At 33.1% G+C, this 23,909-nt stretch overlaps 1 protein-coding gene across 5 annotated transcripts in view; it reads left to right on the top strand.

The window, feature by feature from the left end:
- LOC123010486 (protein c-ets-1-A) overlaps window positions 1-23,909 on the top strand; it is a 95,396-nt gene that overhangs the window by 58,817 nt on the left and 12,670 nt on the right. For all 5 annotated transcript variants that reach the window (XM_044407405.1, XM_044407404.1, XM_044407406.1 and 2 more), the window contains 3 exons: window positions 7,118-7,234; window positions 14,027-14,227; window positions 14,482-14,682. In XM_044407405.1, coding sequence (XP_044263340.1) covers window positions 7,118-7,234; window positions 14,027-14,227; window positions 14,482-14,682 — 519 coding nt within the window. The remainder of the gene's footprint in view (window positions 1-7,117; window positions 7,235-14,026; window positions 14,228-14,481; window positions 14,683-23,909) is intronic.

The raw sequence follows: 23,909 nt of genomic DNA on the forward strand, positions 1-23,909 counted from the left end.
AGACCCTATAGTGAAGAAGTTTGGTGCTATTAAAATGATAAGTAAAAATAGCAAGTATTTTAAGAACATTTCTCGCTACTGATGTGCGAGTCAGAAAAATCAGCGCCCCTTAAACGTACTAATTACAGTATTTAGCAAACAAGACAGTTCAATTAATCTAATAATTACATGTCTGCTGATGAGATTTTTCGATAATTACAGCCCACGCGGGCCCTAAATCCTCCACTCGTCTTGTAGCGTTGTAATTAACGAAACGAATTTAACAATTCGGCCAACTTCCGTCGCGGTGATAAATGCGTCACGATGTCGAAATGCTCGCTGTTATTTCGAAAATTCATACAAACAAGCTGTACATTGTTTGTTTAATAATTTAATGAAATAATTCGGACGTTTGGTGTATATTTGCTTAGGGATTTTACAATTCGGCGGGTGGCCCCGCTGGTTTATTTATTATAGTTACTAATTTTAAAAATCGGGGGTCTTGAGAACGCGTTCCATCGTGTCTTCCAAGGACGAGCTCTGAAGTGTCCACATCCGGCAATCAGCTAATAGAGCGCCTACAGTAGCGAACTCACTAATTATTTCACCGCTCTTTATGGACCTCTTCAGAATTCTTAATTCGAAAATTACGAACAGACATAGAGGCTCTTCTCTTTCAATGACGATACACAGACACGTGCCTGGGCTTACCGAGGAAGGGGTGAGGGTTTTCGATCAAAGTACAACGTGGAAGGTTGAAGGTTTTTATTTGAAAACAATAGTTAGGTCAGTAACTTTACTTAAAATAATTTGTCGTCATTGTTTAATAGTAGAGAAAAGGTTTATTTTAAACTGGTAAAACTCTAAAAGTGGAAAAAGTGGAAATTCTAAAATGTTTAAGTTTTTTGGAACTACTTTAATGACTGATGAAGTTATACCATAATATTCACATGAGTATTATTGTAATTCCTCGGCGGCGTAACTATTTTACAACGCGAGTTGTACAAACACTACATTTTTTCAACAATCAGATCTACTCCTAAATAAACTCTGTGTACGGCAATGGCATTTGAAAATGTGGTACCATATTATGATAATAATATAATTTAAGTTAGTTTTTTAGAAATCAAATAGATAAATATATAATTTTATTTAATTTTCGGAAAGCAAGATCTATATTTTGACTTTGTTTAATTCCTTCTTTTAAGAAAGATTTATTTTAATGCATGTAAATATTGATTATTTGGACATGTTGCATAAGTTTATTGTCGAGAAATAACTTCTTTGGTGCTAAGTTTAATAAAAAAAAAATGTTAAGTAGTAGTGTATAAATGTAGTATCAAGAAATATAACTTCTTTGATGCTAAGTTTAATAAAAGAAAAATGTTAAAGTAGTTATAGATTGGACGTTTTTGGTCAATATTTTTAATTTAGTTTTTTCTTATAAGGTGTAGGTAAAAAATATGGATGTTACTGAATATTGTTAACTCCCCAAGTAGAAATTTTGATTGATTGCTTGCACAATTTTATTTAACGAGTTCATTGTTGCCAAGAAATAAATTTCAAATATCGTTTTTCCTATTTAATAAGCTCTTCTTAAAATTCAAATAACAATGTTTGTGTTACATCATTGAACAAGAAAAAAAGGCCTTTGAAAATTTGACCTTTCGTGGTAAGAGAAAAATTTAACAAGCTTTGAATTTAAAAAGATATGAGAGTAGAAATTAAAAAATATTTCAAAGGATAGAATTTAAATAAATTTAAATTAAATAATAATAAATAAATAATAATAAATTTAAATAAATTTACATACTTTTAACCATATCTCAAATTTCAGTACATTTTGTTACACCGTGTGCTATTTTCATTATTATGTCTAAAAATACATATTGTACACATATTGTAACAACCGAGACGTGTTTCGCGACGCAAGTTGACATCTTCAAGATGAGAATTTATGTTGAAACATTAACACTGATACGATTGACTCAATGTTTTTAAAGCATTTGCAAATTATCGTGTTTAACTTTTGACTTTAGTACTTTCTTGTTTTTTCTTCATCGAAATCTAAATTTCAAAAATAAAATTGAGGAAAAAGTGCTTTTTTTCTAGTTGCGAGTACACCATTACAACAAAGAATTTATTGCTGTTTTTTTGTTTGTTTTTAGAATATTATATAAAATTTTAAGCTTGGTGCACAATAACGCTGTAACAATTACTGGAGCTAAAAGTGGAACCGAAGCTTGGTTGTGGTACACAATAACATCAACAAACTTTATATTATTTTAGACATTATTTTGCTTCTGATTACTTCATAGCTCATTATTATATTTGCTTTATAAATTTTAATCTTGCAAAATATTTAATTTAGTGGTACATAGTATAGTTCACCTCGTACGCCAAATTGCACACCGGGTGGAAAAAGTCGAGACCCCAAATAAAAATTAACTTATAAATTAAAATTACATCGTTAAAACTTCTCTATGAGAATTAACAGCTGAAAACGGTTGATGTGTAACAGGTGTCTTTAACATGACTGTGGGAAAACAGTCTATTAAGACATTAATTTTAAAAATTATTTCTCTTCAATTAAATCATTTTTATAATAATTGATTGTTGAATTTAGTACTTTGGATTGCGAATAAATTTTAGACTGAACTAATATAAAAATTAAATATTTGATGAGTGTACAAAAGAAAACAATATTTATGTTCTAATATAAAACCAAAGGAGAACGAGGTTGTAGAAGACTACTTCACCGGAAAAGCTGTGAATCTTATCACTTGCTATATTTTTCAATTAGTCCTAGATATGACTTTTATCCCAAGTTACCCTCCACCTGCTTCGCCATCTGCCTTCGTTGCAATTTTGGTAAAACACCTGACCGCAAGAATTCATCGTTCGAATCTCGACACTTTCCACAACCATGTCTTCATGTCTAGTTTCTCTCCAATCTTATCGCATAAATTTTAATGGGAGCCTATAATTTATGTTAATTCGATTTGTTTCTGGGATGATCCGTAATTAGGATTATGTGACTTTAACAGTGAAAACAAATCCATCAGTGTTCGGTTATTAGTGAACTACAATGTCGTTGTTATTAAAAAATACACTTATTAATAACGTGCATTGGCAGGTGCAACAACAGAGGCACCTGCCCCTGCATGTGGTGACCGAAACTTGACATAACCTACCCCGAGGTGTAAAACTTGGCCGCGGGGGGCCTCAGAGGGCTACTAATTTCGATCAAAGTGTCAGGCGAAAACAAGTTTTGCCGAGCATCTGGTTTCCAAATGGCATTATTTGGGATTTTGATTGTTGTTATTTTTGACCGCTAAGGAGGATAACGGACCGTTGTTTTTGTCTTGTTGGGCGATTCGCGTTTTGACACTTGAGTTATTTCGACGGCGGGAAGTCGACAATGGATGTAATTGCTTGAATATTTAAATGTATTAAGTGTAAAGGCACCTGCAGGCTCTTGTTGTTTGTTGGATTTGGCATTGCAGACGATATTTTTGTTAAAGTTAAAGCAAATTACAAGCCTGAACGCTGAAACTCTTTGGATTTATAGGAAAAATTAAAAATATTTTCTTGTTTTTTTTTTTGGAAAATCGACAATTTATTTTCAACCAGTTTATTCAATAGATACTAGGTATGTATATGAATACATACTTGTACATATCTAAGTAGGGCTTGCTTCAAGGAAAACTTTATTACGTCAATATTTTTTTTTAATTAAATATAATACTCGTAACACAAAAAACAAAAAAAAGCAGGTAATCATGAGTAGGAAGTTAAAAAAAATGGACTTTTATAAAGGCTACCATTTTTTTTTTAGTTTTTAAAAGATATTTTGACAATTAAATGTTGAAAGATTTATATGAACATTTGCATGAATTTTCTTTTTTCTAATTCCAAATTAAATTTTGATCTTCAGTTTTTCTCAAACTTTCTGAGTAGTTTAGTTTCTATTTACAACACATTCTTTTTGTATACAGGTTATCCTCACTTAAAATATACTGGGTGATTTTAAAGTATCTGCAAATATTTTAACAGGTGATAGAATAATTCAAAAGAATCAAAATAACTAAACTTGCCCTATCTGAATGTTTATAGTTTCTGAGATATAGAGGGTGCAATTGCCACTTTGGCGTTGGAAAAATTGTCAAAAAATGCAATATAAACGAAGTTTGAACTTTGGGACTTTATTCCAAAGTTTACATTACTAGTAGTGGGTGACATTTGAGGTAATGAAATTCGTTGGTATTGATTTCGTTTCGTTGATTTTTACCGTTTTCTGATTTTCTCTTCATATTAAAACTCTTTTTTCTGTGCCTGTGTTTGCTAATTTTAAATATTTTTTTAACGGTGTGATAGATTTTGAAGAGTTATATTTGTTTACAATTTGAGTTGGTGATTTGGCGAAGTTTAAGGCTGTGCTCCAAATTTAATTTTTTTCGACGAGCAAATCCCTCTGTATCTAAAAATTATAAACTATAAAAACTATAAGATAAGTTGACTTATTTTGAGCTCTACTATCACCTATTAAAAAAATTGCAAATACTTTAAAACCATACTACAACCAGGCTAACAACAAAAAAATATCTGAGAAGTTTAGGTGACTGTACAGAAACCATGACATTATTTTATTTACATATTTATAAATGGTGTTTTTTTAAATTTGGCATCAAAGCTATCCATGAAAGTTTGGTTGTGAACGAACTATCGCATTGAAAGTTATTAATCTGACATTTGTCACCTCGCTAGGTGTATTACAAATTGTGGTACGTTCACAACCCACTCATATCCCCGCCAACTGAGACGCGAAATTTAAATATACACCCGTTATAATTTTATATTTCATAATCATTTCAACTGTTGTATTAGCGACCACCTATCAAGTAATAATCAAGAAATGACATCAGTTCAGTAATTTAGTAATTGATTATGATCATGATAAGGTTAATAAGAATAATTTATGGTTTGGTCAAAGCTAAAAAATGTTGTAATTCGTTGTTATCGTTAAAAAAGGGATTCCTTAAAGTCTCTGGAATTCGGTTTCGTCCTCTAGTCGTTGTTTTTCGATAACCAGATAGCTACTGAGTGCAGATATTCTCTGATAAGGGTTTCTTAGGAACGCGTTTGTAGAGTTTCTTATCTTTGCCTAACCCTTATCAGTATACCACGTTGACCAAGAAACTTCCCGTCCTGCTGGCGTCACATTTTAGTATTCAAACCATCGTCGGTCTAGTGAGCCGAGGAGGTGGTCACGGACACGACGGCAGGGACTGCAGGCACGGCACGGGCTGTCTACGTGCGGCCTCCTTCGGCACGTCTCGACAAATCGACGACGATGTCCGCCCTCCAGGGGGAAATTGAACGATGCAGAACAATCGGTTATTTTGGCTCGGTTTAATAATGCAATAACATCTGGCCGACGTTTCACTCGGTTACTAATAATATCGAGGTGCTTACTTTACGATCAACAACACCTGGACCTGGAGACCGCTATTTCGAGAAGTCACCATCCGAATTGATCGTGCAAATCATCCACTCAACCAAAATAATCTTCCAAGAATCGCTCGGCTTTAATCGGGACTGTTTATGGGCCAATAAACGTAATTGGTTTCATGCACCGTGGATAATGAGTTTTTCCGAAGAAATGCCAAAAACAACCCGGAAAAACTTATGGGAACCAAAATCTAAGTTTTAAAAAGATTGGTTACAAGTTCCAATCTCTAATCTCTTGCAATTATCTCGATTTCTTTCGTTTGACATATCTGCTTATAACTTTCGTAGTTTAGCATCCGTAACCTAAGTTTTTTTCCACGACTAGTAGCATTCCCGTACATGGTATACTATTAAATGTGCATGTGTTTGGCCACAATTTAATTCAATCGTCGTTGCTTTTGACACTAACGTGTCTTTGAAGACCGGAGGAATTTAATATGTAGCAGGTGGCATCATTAAATATGCGATACATGTACTCGGTCACTGTTTGCAAATACTTAGGCACATCCATTATGTCTTTATGCGCCCAATATTGTTGCGAAAATCGAATGGAAGATCTTTTCCCATACATTCCTCGCAGATGGGTCGGTGAAGATGAAGCAAGAGGGGCAAAAGTGGCGCGGTTAAGGAGGTTTTGAATTTCGAAACGGTACGCCGATACATTTGAAACTTTTTTATAAGCTGTACAAAAAAGAAAGGATAAGGCGTTTTCATTTTTTTGTTAAGGCAGAGGAAAAGGTGATTGCGTAAACTGAAAAGAGGTAAAAAGACAAATTGGATAATATGCATACCGGTAATTTGGCGGGAAATAATTTTATTTAATGTTAGGATAATCTGTGCTCTGGTATAATCAAATATTAGTAGGAAGGAAATTAGAAATAAACAAAGTAAGAAAAAAAATAGTTAATTACTAGATTAAGACAAACTCGGGTAATATACTCGTAGAGGTTGATTCAAATATGATGCCCCAAATAATATTCGCGCGACATATTTTAATCATTAATATTACATTTGTTATAATTCTACCAAAAATGAATTATCGTTTTTTGAATAGGTACTGAAATAATGCTTTTCCAGTACCAAAACTACATATGGTATACTCGTATAGGTATGGTTGTTCACAAACGATAGAGTGAATGAAAATCTAAACGAGTTTCAAAGTATCTTGAAGAATTATCCTGTGAAATCTGAAAGCTGTGAAATATGCATTTATCTAAGATTATTATTGTTTTTCTTATTTTGTCTTTTCTTCCGGTTGAACATGACATATTTAATTCTCAGTGATAAAACCTTTTCCTATTTATGTAATAGTTGTTTACGTCTTAGCTTCATACAACATATTTCCAAAGAAGTCATCAACACTGGCTTAGTTCCTATCAAGTTTCCAATTATCTTTTATAGCCACCTAAAGTGTTACGCAGGCTTTAAAATTTTTTACTTATACTAATAATATTGAACTCTAATTTATCTAAGTGGATCGTAGAATTCCTATGATTTTGCTATTTTAGAGTTAATAAAGCCGCGAGTTCTTGTTTAAGTGGTCATAATTCGTCAATTATGACTCGGAAAAATCTTCAAAGCTTTAAAATGTCAAAGAAACGTTTTCAATTTCTCATGTTTTTTTCAGATATACCGACCCAGGTGCCGCCACTGACGCCGGGTACGAACAAGACCATGGCCGAGGCGCTGAAAGCGTCTTTCGCATCGTGGGAAAAGGAACAAATACGATTAAACATTACCAAAGGTGAGTTCGGTCCTGTGTTAGAAAAAAGTCAAAGTTTATTTTATTTTTTTAATTACATAGTACTTGTATGTACATTTTTGAGGATGGTAGTGTGACGTATTTCAGAACGGGCCTCAGGGCCGCAAAGGTATGAATCCGTCACTGACGGCGACATGATGAAATTCCTCTGTCAGAGGCACACAATAAGTCAGAAAATATCAAAGGGTGATTATTATAATATGAAACGGTTGAATCGATGCAACCGTGCATATAACTAAAAAAAGATCGTAATGGACGCGTGGGCGTAATAGAGTGAGATACAATTGGTGACCACTCGACCGAACACTGTATCAAAGTAAAAATCTGTAATTGCATGTGTTTTAACAATGGCGAGCTGCGGAGTTTCGGATTGAAAAAATCCTTGTCTGTGTTTCAGCGAAGAGTGCCATATCGTATATTATGCACGTTTCACAATTCAAAAGTTGCTGCTTATTGACCGTAAACGAAAAATGTGCAATCTAAGAAGAGTTGGTTTTGTAATCTATATTTTGTGTTTCGAGGGTCTCTGCAATGAGTGTTTTACATAAAGCCTTCGTATGATTAAGCAAACAACGCGTCTGACATATTTATATAAAAAATGAACGACGGAAGGCTTTTATTATACGCGTGATGGTCTACTTTCATGACTATAACAATAGCTGTAGATGGACGATTGCTAATGGGCCCTAAATGCAGGGAGCGTACAATGAAGCTTGACTATACGGTGATTGTTTCACCTTAGAATTTTGAATTTGTCTGGTCTAATGTAGAAAAAGATCCCCATATCCCAAGTGGGGGGGAGATTTATTCAAAGGGACTGAATTACAAAATTCTATTAATTAATAATTTAGTAAGACATGCTGACTATAAAATAATGTAAGCAACTAATGTGGGAATAGAAAAAAAAAGTTTTGGTTTGAAAGCTGATCCTTGGGGAATACTCCTCCAGCGTGTTGAAAAGGAAGCAAACTATTAAGATTCTTAATGTAAAGAATCGTTTTAATGACAACAAGCATTTTATCACGGTGACAAATTACGAGAAGGGGCATATATTTATTATCTAATTAATAAAAATTCTGATGCATATAATTTTTTAATTTTTTTTGTAAAAAATAGGTAAAGGAGGAAGGAAATCATTAAGAATGTCATCTTAAAACTTGTTTCTGGTAGTAATTTATTAAAGGAAAAGGTAATAAAAAATGAATCGCTGAATATGTGAAAGGTGGAATAATAGGTCCGAAGGGTGATAACTTCCGAAGCTTTCTAGGAGTGTGAAAAATTAAGCTGCTTTGTATGGTGTTGTTTATTTTGAGTCGATTACGAAAGTTTTAAATCAAGTGAGATAGTTGATAGCTGTTTAAATTACATATCTTCAAGTTATGTTTTCCTGTTTTTTCAATCAAAGTAACACCTTTTTTATAGAATCAGTTAGGAAATGATAAGTTTTATGTAAAGAATTAATTCTTAATTACATAAAATAAATACTAGTATAATAATTATAAAAGACAAGCTAACTTATTTTGTTTTTTTTTTCACAATCTGGAAACGTCAGAATAAATTTTCAACACTTCTGTTAATTTTTTATGTCGTTATGTCACAATTACAATTTTCTGTTATCAATATGCGGTGCATTTCTAGGAATATTAGAAATAAAAATAAAAATGTAATAAAAATTTATTAAATTAAATTGATAAAACGATATATTGAGAACTAACCAAATTGTGATTACATTAGTTCTCAGAACACTTTTGGAAGTCTTGTTTGTATCTTTATTATTTTAAGTATACCTAATAGGTACAAGACAAGATTTACTCGTAGATATTTTTTGAGCAACTTATGTTTCAAAAATATTGTTTAGTTTGAAAAAATTAAAAATTTTCGATCTCTGGTTTGTTTCGGGACTTCTTAAAATTATAACTTTAAATATTCCGGTCGTTGTTTTGTCGACTTAATGGCTTGACTGAATAGTATTTCCTTCCATAAATTCATCTATTTTTATTATAAATTTGCACCGAATATAAAATATTCTAAGGCAATAAAAATAATGTTTGTTTCTCCAGCACATCGACGGAAGCAATAAACCATCCTAACAGCTCATTTTTTCGTAATTCTCCCAAACTTACCAGACTCCATCTAATATCCGTCATTATGTCATATCTGAAACCGCGATGTAAAACCACGTCTCATTACCTTGTCGCCTTATGTTTTACACTCGCCAGACAATGGCAAAAGCATCTATAGTTGACGTCATGTTCACGGTAAGGCGACAGTGTCCTTACAAAGCACACACTGTTCCGCGAATGGTATTGTCAGTTCGTTGGACAGCATTGTTTCAAATTCCAGTACCTAGCGAGCGAAAATTTCGATGTTGATGCGGAAATCGGCTGAAAATCATTATTTCCTTAGTGGGTGTTTACACCTGACGTTCCGGCTTGAGCCGATGTTTACTGCCAAATATTGGAAAATCAAACACATTTGGTGTGTTAGCTCGGCCATTCGAATGTTGATGGCATCAAAAGAGCCGCACTGTGCTGTTGACATTTTTAATCTCGACACGGTTGAACCCTTTCGGTGGGGGAAGATCGCGTGATTTTATTTGGACACTGTGTAGTTGAGGATTGTGTTGGGCCACAGCGGATGCTGTATCGTTACACTTTGATGGTTTTCTATAGAAGCGGAAACTTTCGCCGACCCGCGCCTATCTGCCATTTCCTGTCCATCTGATTTAGAACTGATTGTTTGATAGGTTAATTGGCACGGAATCGATATACCGTTGTGTGGAAATATATGCCGAAGACGCTTGAAGGAAAACGGGGAAGTTTACCACTAATAATGATTAATGAACTAAATTGGTGTTTACCACTAATTGGTGTTTAATTATGTAGCATATATACCCCATACGAATTATGCTTTTATGTCGTACTGTGGAAACACTATTTACTTGAAAAGGTTTTGCTATAAAACTAAATTTTTATATTTTTTATAAACTGTCACAAATATAAAAATAAAACATTATGTCTGAATACAAGGTTTAAATTCATTAAAAAAAAAAAAATACATTCGTTTTAACTTGTGGTATGCCGCATAGTTGATATTAAACAAGTTGTATCATAATTTATTTCACATTTGTACAAATATATTTATATTTCAAGTATTTCTTTTACTAAGCGGTGACATCTTGGGTTAAAATGCAAAAAATTAGTAACAACTTAGAAGTCTCGTTTATAGTGTTCATAAATGTCTATAGGCTTGTTTACTGTGACGGTATTCAAAAGTAAAATGGCGCTTATTTTACATTTTACTGCCTTGTCACTTATTGATTATTAATTTAGTTTTTTTTTTAATTTAGCATTCTACCTAGAATAATGAAAATGTTTTATTAGGATTTTGTTTATATTGCATTTTTTAACGTTTTTAAAACTGAACGTATATTTTTACTAAAAAACCAGTTATAATACAAGAAAGGGTGACTTTTCTTAAGTTAAACTAGTACTAGTTTTTTTTTATTTTTAAGGTTTTTTAGGGTTGATGATTTGAGTATCAAAGTGTGAACACAGCGTGATTTTCGATACATCACGCTTTATTAGACTTTTGGTACTGCTATTACGTTTTTTTTTTGGCATTTTCAACCACAAATCTTCTCCATATCCTGCTTAAGTTTCTTATAAATACGATGTCTGAGCAAATATTTTATTGCAAAAAGTCGACAATGAGTAATGGATATCAAATATGATTGGCTTGCTTTGCCTTTAAAGGTTAACAGGACAGGCAATTTATTTTGACAAAGTTGCTTTTGCACGTCTAGTCCATTAATTTTTTATTTTGAAACATTTTGGTTGATGAATTCTTTCAACTCTATTCTTGAGAATAAACTAATATTAAACTAATATTTATAATTAGGGAAGTTAGAGTTTAAATGCAATTACATTTGATTAAGAAAGAATCTTTGTGCCAAATTTCAGATTTACATAATATATTCTTTCAGAAAACAAATATTTATAGCTGCACTAGAAATTAATTTATTTAGATTGCGAAACTTAATCTATAATGAATAGCTGAACCAATAATATGGTTTTAAACTGATATTTTTCTATTATAACGTATTCGACCTCAAAAGAATGTTTGTGATTGTATTTTTAGATTTGAAATTGTTTTATTTTTGAAAATCGTGTTCTCTTTGATTGCATTTAGGGGTGGTAAAATTTAAAAAAGTTGCAAATGTGAATAAATTTTTAATAGCTTGTCTACCTACAAAAAGTATTGTAGTATTGTTTTTATTAGCCGTAACTACAGCATGAGAACACACTATTGTCTCGTTTACAATAAAATGAGTTCGTTGAAACATCATCGTGAATCTAATAACATTCAAAAACGATTTGAAGGACACTTCTATGGAGCCATTTGTTTTCCCAAACGACTTGTCTGAATCAAGATCGATTTGTCTTTTTATGTGAATCATTATAATCCGAGAAAGATCCGTTTTATTTGATCAAGTCAACATTGAAACAAAATAACTTTACAGCTCTTTAACGAGTCAACAGAACATTCAGACTTTTACAGCTCTTTGTTAACAATCAGTCATTGATGATCAAAATATAAACAAAGTGCCGAGCGCGTCTATTTACAAAAGGAAAAGGAGTGGTAATACAAATTCGCTAATACCTTGGCTGTATCAAGTCGCGTTATGGCCACTTTCCTCCAATACATCACTGATGACTGGCCCTTTTTTCCGTCGGTTCGAGAAAAGCACCTGTGATTGTTTTATAATTCGTGTTTACGTCTTTCATCTTCTAGTGGAGATAATTGGATGTCGACCACGTTATTTAATGACGACATAAGTCTCTAACGATCGGTGAGCACGAAACGCGTTTACATCTTTACATTTTTCCAGCCATAGGATGATATACAAGCCTGTTGTACGTAATTAACTGCTACTGATGCGTAAATGATTGAGGAATGCATATTGTTTATGGCGAAAAGTAAATCAGAAGCCCTCGAGGCGCGAAGATCGACACGTTTCACATTTTTCTCCTCTAATGAGAAGATTCGTTTGGAATTTTTACTAATAACAATTTTTTGTTTATATACTTTTCTAGTATTCATCATTATTTGACAAGGTAATTGTCGCCTGAAAAAAACTAATAGCGATATCGGATTAGTATTATTTAGGCGTAATTAGGACACTAAATGAAATTTTTTCGCCAGCTTCGGTAAAAACAACCATTTGTTAAGAAATAATAGTAGCACAAATGCCCCGGTCGGTACTAATTTGTTCCAACAATGGAACTGAGTCGCAAATTGCTTAATATTATTTTTTATTTCGGCTAATGCGATTTAATTGACGTAAAAGAAGCCGAATGAGAGTGTTTAATTGATGCAACTTTCTCTGATTCTTCTCCCCGGTGATAAGCTCTCCGCTTCTGTTACCACTAAGTACTATTTAATTCGGTGCCAATCAAAATTGATTACGTTGATATAATCGTTCGTTGTGAAACGTAACACGTAGCTAATTCCATGTCTATATCGAGATAATTTTGCTAGTGATGAAGCAGCGCTTCGTGGAATTTTGATATCTGATAAAAGTTGATATTCGGGAAAATAGACAACGCGAAGCTCTCATCTGAATATTAATGATGTTGACATTCAATCTTTAGCAGTCTTTCAGTTTTCTCCAAAGAAACTTGCCAAGGCATTGCCAAAAACAGTCCTTAATTCCTTGGTCTCTCTATGCAAATGTTCAGATAAAAGCTTGATTTTGTTGATTGATGATTTGCAAGTAAAAGTTGCATCATTTTTGCAATAAAGTTAGGTAATTTTCTAGGGCAATAAATTTTCGATCTACATTATCTCTATATGAGTGCTACTGATATATCAAAATAAGGTCACGACTGTCCTACTAATAAAGAAACTATAACATCTTACATAATTTTTCTTTTTTATTGGATAATACAGGTGGCACTCTTACAATTTTATTTTTATTAGTGTATGCTAATAGTAATTTATAATTAGAATTATTTGCTTATTGTGCTCATTAACGTAGAACTTACACATTTTTCTTTAGGCGGTTTTTATCTCGCAGAGTATTACGAAGATCAAGTGTCGAGAAAACATTTTTTTGACTACATGCATGTTTTTTTGTAAATTGTATCCATTTCCTTGTATACTGAAAATGCACAAACTTTTTTGGACTTCCTAAATTTTGCATGTATAATAAACTAAAGTATACAGTTGATGTGTGCTTCACTAGCTAACATACCTATTAACTTATGGGTGATTATTTAATTTTTTTTTATTTATTTTTTAATTTCTATTGATCATAACCTTTCATTCCTTAAGTTATGTATATAAGTTACTACTCATTCTGTAGATATATCATTAAAAAGTTTTTTTCTTAAGTAATAGCTAAATTTCTTTTTTTTGATGGAATTTAGTTGACTTGTGTTCAAGTAATAATTAATCAAGTAGCAAAAATTGCGTACAAAAATTTTTACCATTGCGTTTGTGTCCTACGTTTTTTTTAATAAGAGCTTGTAATTACAAAAAAATGATTTTTAGGAATATTTTATTTACCTACTGCATTGTGTTTATGCAGAAATTATCTCTTACGAGTACAAGTTGTTTAAATTTGTTATATTGATAATTTTTATATTTGACTTTTTTTTCGTTAAAATTTGACTCAACTTTACAAATTTTGTTGTTTTTTAAAATAATAATCTTTGAGCCATTTTTTAAATTGCTTATTGGATTCTTTTTTATTGTTTTCAATTTTTCCAGATCCGCGTCAATGGACAGAGAACCACGTGGCCCACTGGCTGCAATGGGCCGCGAAAGAATTCTCCCTCGAATGCATCCCTTTGCATCAGTTCCGGATGAAGGGCAAAGACATCTGCGCCATGGGCAAAGACGCGTTTGCCGCTCGCGCTCCAGCGTTCGTCGGCGACATCCTCTGGGAGCACTTGGAGTTGTTGCAAAAAGGTACGTCATTGTGTCACCAGTAATACCGGCAAATGATAGTCAATTACTCGAATCAACCACCGTGTAGAAGACGCACGCCAGGAAAAAATCTTTTTATGGGATTTAACGTGTAATTTGGTTCAGAAAACGAATATTGTAATTTCCATTAATTTGATTGACGTCGTATCGGTCGATCAAGGCGAAGATAACGTAATTTGATTCTAATGTAGGTTTTTAGTTGAATTGTTGCCAATTAGAGATGATTTTTCGTGCAGATGTGGAGAAAGAACGCTCATTGACGAACAATGTTGTCCAAGGGAACATTTACAGCCCGATGTGCGTTCCAGAGTTGAATTTTTTGGATTATCAGGGATCGATCCTTCCGGGAGAGGACCGGAAACCGATCACGATCACTCCGGCGAGCAACAGTACGCCCACCTCAACTGCTCCCACCAACAACAACTTCCTCCACGACGGTAAGTCCTCTCACATCTTTATTTTCTTAATCAATACATATTTTTTTGTATATAACGAATAGGTATTATTTCAACAACCAAAGGTCAATAACTCGTAGACACTGTTCGTATAAACAAAAGATTTATTAATGCACAAAAAAAGCAGAAATATGAGTATAAAATGAACATAATGCTACATAATACAATAAAATTATTACGGGTACAATAATAAGTCCTCTTATTTTTGAGATAATGTTTAGTTAGAATGTATACGTCGTGGTTGAGTGCTTTAAGCAAAATGCAACAAAGTTAACTGAAAAAATTAAAGTTCAGTCCGTATTTATTATTTTTTACAGAAATATGTTCAATCTGTTGAACAATTTTATTTAATTTACGAAAGTAAAGTTGAAATAAATTAAAGATCTCATTATAATAACTTTAGGCAAGGACTGATACTTGACTGAGATAATAATCTATTTTAATAGGATATCTAAAACCATAAAAACATTTCTTGCTTAAATCGCAAAAACTAAATAAAACTGAAAAAGACTAATAAAACTAGAATAAGTTGTTTATAACTTATTTGTATTTATATTACAAGAACCGTCACTTATGTACTCATAGTTTTGTGAAACAATATGTGACTTTTATTTCAAAATTGTTGCTGAATGAGTCAAGATTTTGCATTTATTTGCTGTAACAGTACTTCGGTATTTAATGGAATAATTGTTTGTGTTTATCCACCCATAAAAATTTGTCTTCATACTGTTTGTCTATAAAGGTTATACTTGTATGACAAGGCCTTGAAAAAATACGTAGATCCATTTTGATGTTAGATTGAGCTATTAAGTATGTTACTCATGATGGAACAAATGGTAGTAATCTTTTTGGTCTCTTTCTAATAGCAACGTTATTTTTTGCAATGGTCCCTTCTTGGTGACCCATAATTGGTACATTTGCTAGTTAGTGGGAAAGAACACATTTTGTAATGAATCACTTTTTTATGTAAATCCCCGATTACAATTTCAAATGAGCAAAAGTACACGGTTCTAATTTTAGTGTTCAGCAGTTCGTAACGAGTGTGTCTCTGTCGAGACCCATTTTTTTCGAAAAAATGCGACGTAACAAAGGATGCCGAGTACGAAATTATTAATAAATCGCAAAAGTCGACAATCACACACTTTTAGCCGTATTAACCTGGATTAGGCAAGAGCAAAACTTTCGGATCCACCAGCGTGACCGCTGTTCTTTTTTTAATTGCGCAAGCTAATAACACATGGACGATACTCATCAGTTATTAAAACGAGATTTCGCGTTGTGTTAGAGGGTGGGTCCGAGGTCGCGTTTCTTATCTGCAAACGCATGAAGAAACCATTACTAAAACACACAAGCGAAAATCAACAGACCGGACTCTTCGTAATCTATTTCATAGACTCAGAGGATGGGTCTGATAGTGAAAGTCAGATAAGGCGGGTATTGCACATCATGTTCTTTCGGACATGGTTCGCTACCAACAATGCCGCCACTGCTCTCCATTCAAGACGCCGATCTAGTAGTTTCGTGGGTGTGCTAGCCCCATGGTGCTTCAGCATGGCAGTGGTGTTCAGAGGTAAAAATTTTGTTAGAGGTTTTTCCTGTTGTGCGAGGTTTTCCGGCGATACTAACGATTTAACCGGACTTTCCGGGATGTGTCGCCCACGTTGCGAAACGACCGGAATCTTACGGGAACTGTTGTAAAGTGGACAGGTTTATTCATTAATCGCTCCGACACTGAATTTATATTTCTCGATTGATATCCTGTGTGCATAAGCAAAAAAGCTCCCATGAGATAAAAAGGAAATTGGATTGTCGCTTCCTTTTCAAAACTCGACTTACAACTAATTAAACGGTTATTGGTTTATTATTAACCAGTCGCTCATTTGTCCTGCGATGACCGTGAATTAATTAATTTTTTATACTGACAACAGGATGTTTGCTTTTACCACCCATCGCATTAATATCAATTTGTTTATTCAAATCGACCGCCAAACAGAGGATTTTTTCACATTACTTTCGACTAAATATAGCATTTTCTAATTTTGTGGGAGAATTTACGGTTTCTATATTACTTATGACTGACTTAAATTTGCCTTATTTCAACATTTAACTTTTAAAGAATTTTTATTGACGATATTACGGACATTGTGTAAGGGTTTTCTAATGCTTGATTTATAAACATGTATTTTTAAATTGATTAACAAGTAACATTAATAACAAACAGTAGGTAATTGTTTCATCTTAAATAATAATTATTATGTTTTTGGGGGTAGATTTTTCAACAACTTAAAAAATTTATAACGATATGTACCTATAGGAATTAATTTTGGATCATCCTGTATCGTACCATTACAATAACATTTTCATATATCAAAATTGTTAATGTTGAAATCATTATTAAAAATTATGGAAAATTAAGGTGTGTCCACAACATTGCCATGTATTTAATCGTATGTTCATATTAGTGCGACATATTAATGTCGTTTTTCTGAATAATAATCTTTTCAGTCCCTATATTACTAAATTATTATGAATGATATTGGAGGCAAAATAACCTAGCCAAATAATGTGGTCGTACTTTTTACACGTTGTAAAAGCATTTCCTAATCAACCAAACTACTACAAAAATTGTTTTCATTTCTTTTACATAATATTGTGGATATATTTTTGAGCAAAGCAACAAGATACGTTTTTCACATATATTTTCCTTCGGGTTAAAAAAATGAATTCAACAAACGTTAATTGTTATGACTTGTGTTGTAATGAAGGACAAAATGAAGATGATTCATTTGTATTGCATACATAGAAACAGTTTCATTATGAATACATAGTGTTATGATGCTTTAATAATTTTTTTTTAACAGAAAACTTAATCGAATCCAATTAACAAAATATTAAATTTTACATTTGAATTTCAATTTGATTCAATTGTTTGTTTGAATGTCAGTATGGTATTTTTTTATTTTTTTACAAAAAATGTGAAACTTTTTTGATGAATCATCGCCCTTTCGGCTTTTTCAGGTAATAGCAATTCATACGTACAAACATACATACAAACATACATATAATATATACGTCATTTATTTAATTACGGTTTATAGTAACTTAAATTCTTAGAAAAGATATTTTTCGTAAAAGTTGAACCCACACCTTCCTGACCTTTTCTTTTCCTGCTGTAAAATACTTGTCCTCGTCGTGGGGTTTCAGCAGCGTTTACTTTCAAGCTCCGTCTGTTTACATGTGAACACGAAATGTTTGTATATCGCCCGATAAGAATACACAAATGCGTCAAAAAAATCTGGGAAAAGAGACCGGAAACAAAGCCTTTCGCGATAAAAATACTGATGATGTGGTCGAACAATTAACGTCAACTTTTAATCAAGAAGTGACCGCGTTTGATAGCGGTTTTGCAGCACTGAATAAGTTCCATTTTGTTTTTTCACTCTCAGTCGCGTTCGCAATCTGCACTGGTGTATCAACAAGTGTTTATCTCTTCGACAACTACTAAAACAGAAAGATAAGACTCAGTCGATAATCCATTATCATCTTTTGACACTCGTGTTAAACACTGTTTAGTACACAAAAGCGACGATAGGCCTATCATAATTTGTCTTGTAAAATAAAACATTAATTCAATAGAGGCATTTAGTCCAACTAACACTAATTGAAACAAATAACGCCAATTAGCAGCGACGGCGTGACTGCTACCCTCACCCAAAACCATTATCCACTCAAAATCTCGACTAGAGAAATCTCGAAAAAATTCTATCACAAATACTGATAAAAGGCTCGGAGAGAGAAAATTCAGTAGAAATAGAAGAAATGTCATTGTTAATGCTTTTTGCACGTGCAAAATGGGCAAACAGCCAAATACTTGTAAAACCAATAAAACAGGAAATGTCAACATGTTGGCAAAGATTGTGAGGCAAAATATGAATGTAGCACTATTACAAGGATTTTTGAACATTATCACAGCTTTTGTTTTATTTTCTGGGACGTTTTTTTATTTATTTTATCACTACCTAAAGTTAAATAATGGTGTTGTAAAGTCACCACAGAAGGAATGGCTCGTTCCGTGGTTGTTGTAAATAAGAACTAATTTTTTTATATAATTTTCTATTATAAATTATAAGTTTTGTAACTAATAATAAAATATGTGTAATGACTTAATGAGAAATGTAAATTTATCAATTTATTTGTCTTTCTATAAATTTTGAAGAAAATATAAATTAATTTGTGCTAAAAAATGTCATAAGGGAGACATTTCTGAGAGACAATCTGCAGATGTTCCTTCCTTGGTTTGCTGAAGTGTTGCGCTTCAGTGTCTGCTCCTAGACAAGGGCAATTATTGTATTAACGACCCTCTGGGCCAATTATCTGCTGTAAATCTTGTCGCGTCCCCATAAAAATCGTTGATGTAGGGCCCTCAAGACCGAATTTCGTACTAGTTTCTTGATAAACTCGAAAGAACCCTTCCCTTTTGAATCGGGGTAGAAGACAGTTGTCCAACGAGGCGCACGTGTTCGAAGATACCCCTCGTCATCCAACACCACTCGGGCCACTTCCTCTCTTTTGGCATGGGGGGCCGAACTCGCTATGGTTTCCATTGTGAAGACGCGGGGTAGCACACACACTCTCCTCTTACCAGCACGTGGAGTGAAGGAATGCGCTGTTTATGGACTTTGTATTGGCTTACGTGATGGAGCGGAAATGGGTGGTTTCAAGAGGAGACTTGATTGGGGATGATAAAGGTGCCGTTTTAATGACGTGGACAAGTTGCTGGATTGAAACGGTTTATGCAAAATCTGGGCATGGAGCCAACGCTTTTTTAGATTTCATTCACTTAACCGAGCCACAGCCAATAAAATCAGGATTATAAACATGCTGGCAAGGATTGTTAAAGGCGAAAATATGGGCGTTGAGCTCCTCCTTCCATGATTTATGCTTTGTACAGTTCTAGATACATTTTTATTTATTTTTTCTGATAAATGTGCTAGCAGTATGACTAATTTTTTGGACAGGTCATTTATAACCTAGTTTATGATTTGCGGACACGTGTTCTAGATAAATGGCCTTATTTTATAAATCGTATTTTAATCAACGATATTTTTCTCCGAATGAATTTTTTAACAGAATAATTTATCTAGGAAGAGATAGATTTTATTTATTGACTTGAAATTTTAACTTTAGAGATTGTACTACTTAGTTTTGAGACTATAGTGTATTTTGCAATAGGTTTTACAGAAAATTTTTAATGAAATTTTAGTAAATCTGCTATAAATTTTAGTTAAGAGCTTGTATTTTTCATCTGATTTTAAATGACATAACAACATTGTATTAAAAATAATTAAATAATTGACATTTCTTGCTTTCACGATATCGTTATATGGAAAAAGTACTTGTTTTTTGACGTTACATAGGTACTTACGCTTTAGTCGAATAAAAGTGTTTGATTTGAACGACTGAAATTAGAAGTCATTACTCAATTTTTTTAATTTTTTTAATACCTATAATTTTACATTTATTTTTCATTATGCATTATTGAATACAGGCAAAAGGTTATTTTGCTGCAAGAGTTACATTTATCTTTCATGTTACACAGATTAAGATAAGTTAACTTTTTTGAAAGGCTGGAACGTTTTGTTTGTTATTAAAAACAAAAATAATTTGAAAATAAAATAAATCTAATTTGGAATGATTTAAATAAATGCAAGGCAGGTGCAAATGTGTAAAGTTTTGAATCTAAAAGATTGTAATTTATCAGATCACACACAATGGTTTAAACAGGATGGAGCTTTACTGCATTTTATACAGGCGGTTAACATTTGAATAGGGTATTTATTACATACAGTACGGAATTAGGTTTTGGTTCTTACTCTCTTCGAATTTGATTGAACTTACATTTGACATAAATTAAAATATATTTTTATTAATTCGTTTTATTGTTTATTCTATCAGAGTGAATCATCACAATTTCGTCCTTCGTTAAGTTTCAGGTAATAGCAGTCCATCCAAACAAGCTATCTTATTTAATTATTTAACGTTTTGTTACGCAATTTCGTGAGTCACATGTCGAAAATTTTCAATATGGCGCCAGCAGAGATTTTTTGTCAATAACAGAATCAAAGCATCCGTCAGGTGATAATTAGAATCGTCACATTAGAAGTCTGCTTGCCCCGTTATGCCCATTAATTAATTATTTACAGATATTTTGATCAACAATTCAAGATGTTATCTCTATCTGTTTCCTGTCCTGCAGGAAATCACTTCGTCGTCCATTAACCGCTCGCAGTACTGCGATTTTTATTGTTGTGTTTTTCCCGACAAAATTAACTATTTATGTGGAGTAATTTAAATATTCCAAGTGTCATGTCGCATTAATTTTACATCTATGCTCGGATCGGTCGATATCAAGCGCGAGCCGATAATTCAAAGCAATTTTTTCGGCGAAGGTAGGCAAATCACGTGTCACGGTGTCGGGTTTCCTTCTCTTCCGCCACCGGAAGTCGTACAATACGTTTTCAGCCTGTAGGTCTGATAGGCGCTATTGAAAACGGTAAGGAAATCACATTTATAGCGTATTTGCTGCACATTTGACGAGGTTGTATGCAGTATTGCATCTTGCACAGTAGAGGGAAGCTGCGTGGCCTTGCGCTTTTTACTTCGGACTTTTGTCTCAAACTGCCATTCATTACGGGGGCGGGTCGCGTGGGAATCTCATTGCAAGAATAAGAAATCTCGACCAAATTCCAACGTTATGAGAAAACAATATAAATATTTCTAAAAACAGAGTCCACGTTTTTTTTATGTCGACCTAAGTTCCCCTAACAAAGTTTTAGTCAATCAAATTAACCATGGGACAAAGAAAAATGTCGATTTAGGTAATCTGCGAAATAAGAAAGTTCATTAACGCCCCAGGGTGCTGAGCAGAAGTTAAAGATTAACACTGAGAAATAATATTATCTCCAGTTCCATTCAGGGTTTAGCAAAAGTTTAATTACATTTTACTACAAGCAAAAACAAAGATTAAGTTTTGCATTACTGAGAAATGATAATTATTTGTATTTCCATTCAGCGTTTAGCAAAAGCTTGAATTAATAAGTTTTATTACAAGCAAAATGCCATTCACTGATATTTTTTGGAATGAGAAAGTGCTTACTCGTAAATCTGAGAAAATTCATAGAAGTGATTTCATTCTGTTGTGGGAATGTTTTTTTTGTAAATAATTTTCTTAACAGCAAGTAATGTTTCATCCCGCGTTTTAAGATTTTTTTCTCTTAATCAAACAATGGAAGCAATATGAATTTTTGATAAGGAATTTACTTTACAAATGTGGTGCCGATATTGCTCATGATTCAGGAAAATTTGTTAATTTTGTCACTTTGACCGTGCATTTTGATTTTGATAACCGTCGCTTAGAAAATTTGAATGTTTAAGTTCTAGAAACGGCAATAAAGCAATTAGAACCTAAATGAAATTAAAACAGAAGAGATGACATTTTGCTATATTTGAGTGTGCAATTAAATAATTATTAAGAATTCAGCATTTAGTTAGTAATTAAATTACGTGCAAATCCGCCGGAACTTCTGATATCTGTCACTCTTAACATATTATAAGCTATTAAGCTAATATAATGATTCCACTGATTACGATGAAATAATATTGTATGAACAAATGATTTTTTGTTTAGTTTTATTTTTATTTAGTTTTATAGTTATATCAATGTAAGTAGATTTTTACTTAGACCTTTGTTTTGAAACTGCAAACTGGTACATATTTTAAATTAAAAAAAATTAAATCATGTTTTAAATTGCATTTTTATATTTATTACAACGCATGATGAAAGTACTCCCATGTACGACTACCTAGTGTGAGAAACTGAGAAACATAAAAATTCGCTATTTCTACAATCACTACAATTTATATTAAAAAGAAATAAATAATAAATCTTCACTAATCCGAAATCACATAAAAATATTAAATAATCAACAATTTTTATAATTGCAGTTACAAATTTTTATCCGGAATCGGGATTGAAAATTGTGTTTTTCCCAACAAACCAACTCAATGCGGAAAACAAAACGATAAAAATGTTTGCGGCTTTATGGTTTATCATTGAAATTAAAATTGAAATGTTAATGTGCACACTGAATTTTATGTTTAGTTGTTTGAAAAGATGTTGTTTGATCTCGTCTTCAATATATTGCTAAAGTGGCGATATTATTTTGTTAACTTATTTGCTGTGAATGCTTAATTATTGGAACTACATAAATTCATATATCTAAATTTGAACAAAAGTATCATAATGACAAGTATATTTGGGTATAATTTTTTTATTTTGCTATTCACTGCGAATATTATCAGTCAAACAACAGTGATAACACGGAAATAAGTAATTTTCTAAGAATTTGTGATTTTTCTATATACCCAACTTTATCTTCAATCAAACAAAACGTATGTTCAATTTCCGGTTGGGAGTTTAGTATTGAATTAAAAATACATCGTCTCTGTTTCTATCTCTATTATTGTCTAATTTTAACAAAATATATATATAACAAAAATGTATATTTCTTCTAGGTAGTGTTTTGATTTTTCAACTAAAATGCAACCTCCCTTTCCTCTAATTTTTTCAGTACCTACCCTCTCCCAACTAATAGAATTGTCTTACTTTAAACCGCTAACAAAGTTATCTACAAACAATCGCAGTCATGATCGCATCTCGTAATTTTATTTGTCGCCAACTTTAAAAGCTTCTCTCGTCCATAAGTCAAGTGATTGAATTTGCTTGGAGTTTGTAGTTTTTCTTGCACGGTGCGCGCTTATCACATTTCCTGAATTTTCGTCCGCTGAAAGCTCGTGTAGTGTAGAGGGGGGAGCTTGGTTCCAGTGCAGGAGCGTTGGGGAGGGAGCACCTCAGTCCGTTGTCGTTGTTCAGAAAAGCTAGTCGCGTTTAGCCGGTAGTGACGTAATCGTCGGAGCGAAACCACGGAGACGCCCAAGGGCACGATGGTGCTGCAAGTGTTAGATCTAGTCAGTCCCAGCAGTGAGCCCTTCTACGGAGATTGCCCTCAGACATACACCGACCTGGACATCAACGCCACAGGACACACCACCTGCACGGTCATTCCGCAAGGTAAAACGAGCTCCAGGAGACGGCAACGAATTTTCGGCTTGACGGTGGCATCTGCGGAGTACTCGGACCGCAGCTGACT

Source organism: Tribolium madens, unplaced genomic scaffold, assembly GCF_015345945.1.
Source record: "Tribolium madens isolate multiple individuals breed KSU strain unplaced genomic scaffold, Tmad_KSU_1.1 Scaffold_91;HRSCAF=231;Tcas5.2_LG7, whole genome shotgun sequence".
In the NCBI taxonomy this organism is placed as follows: Eukaryota; Metazoa; Arthropoda; class Insecta; order Coleoptera; family Tenebrionidae; genus Tribolium; species Tribolium madens.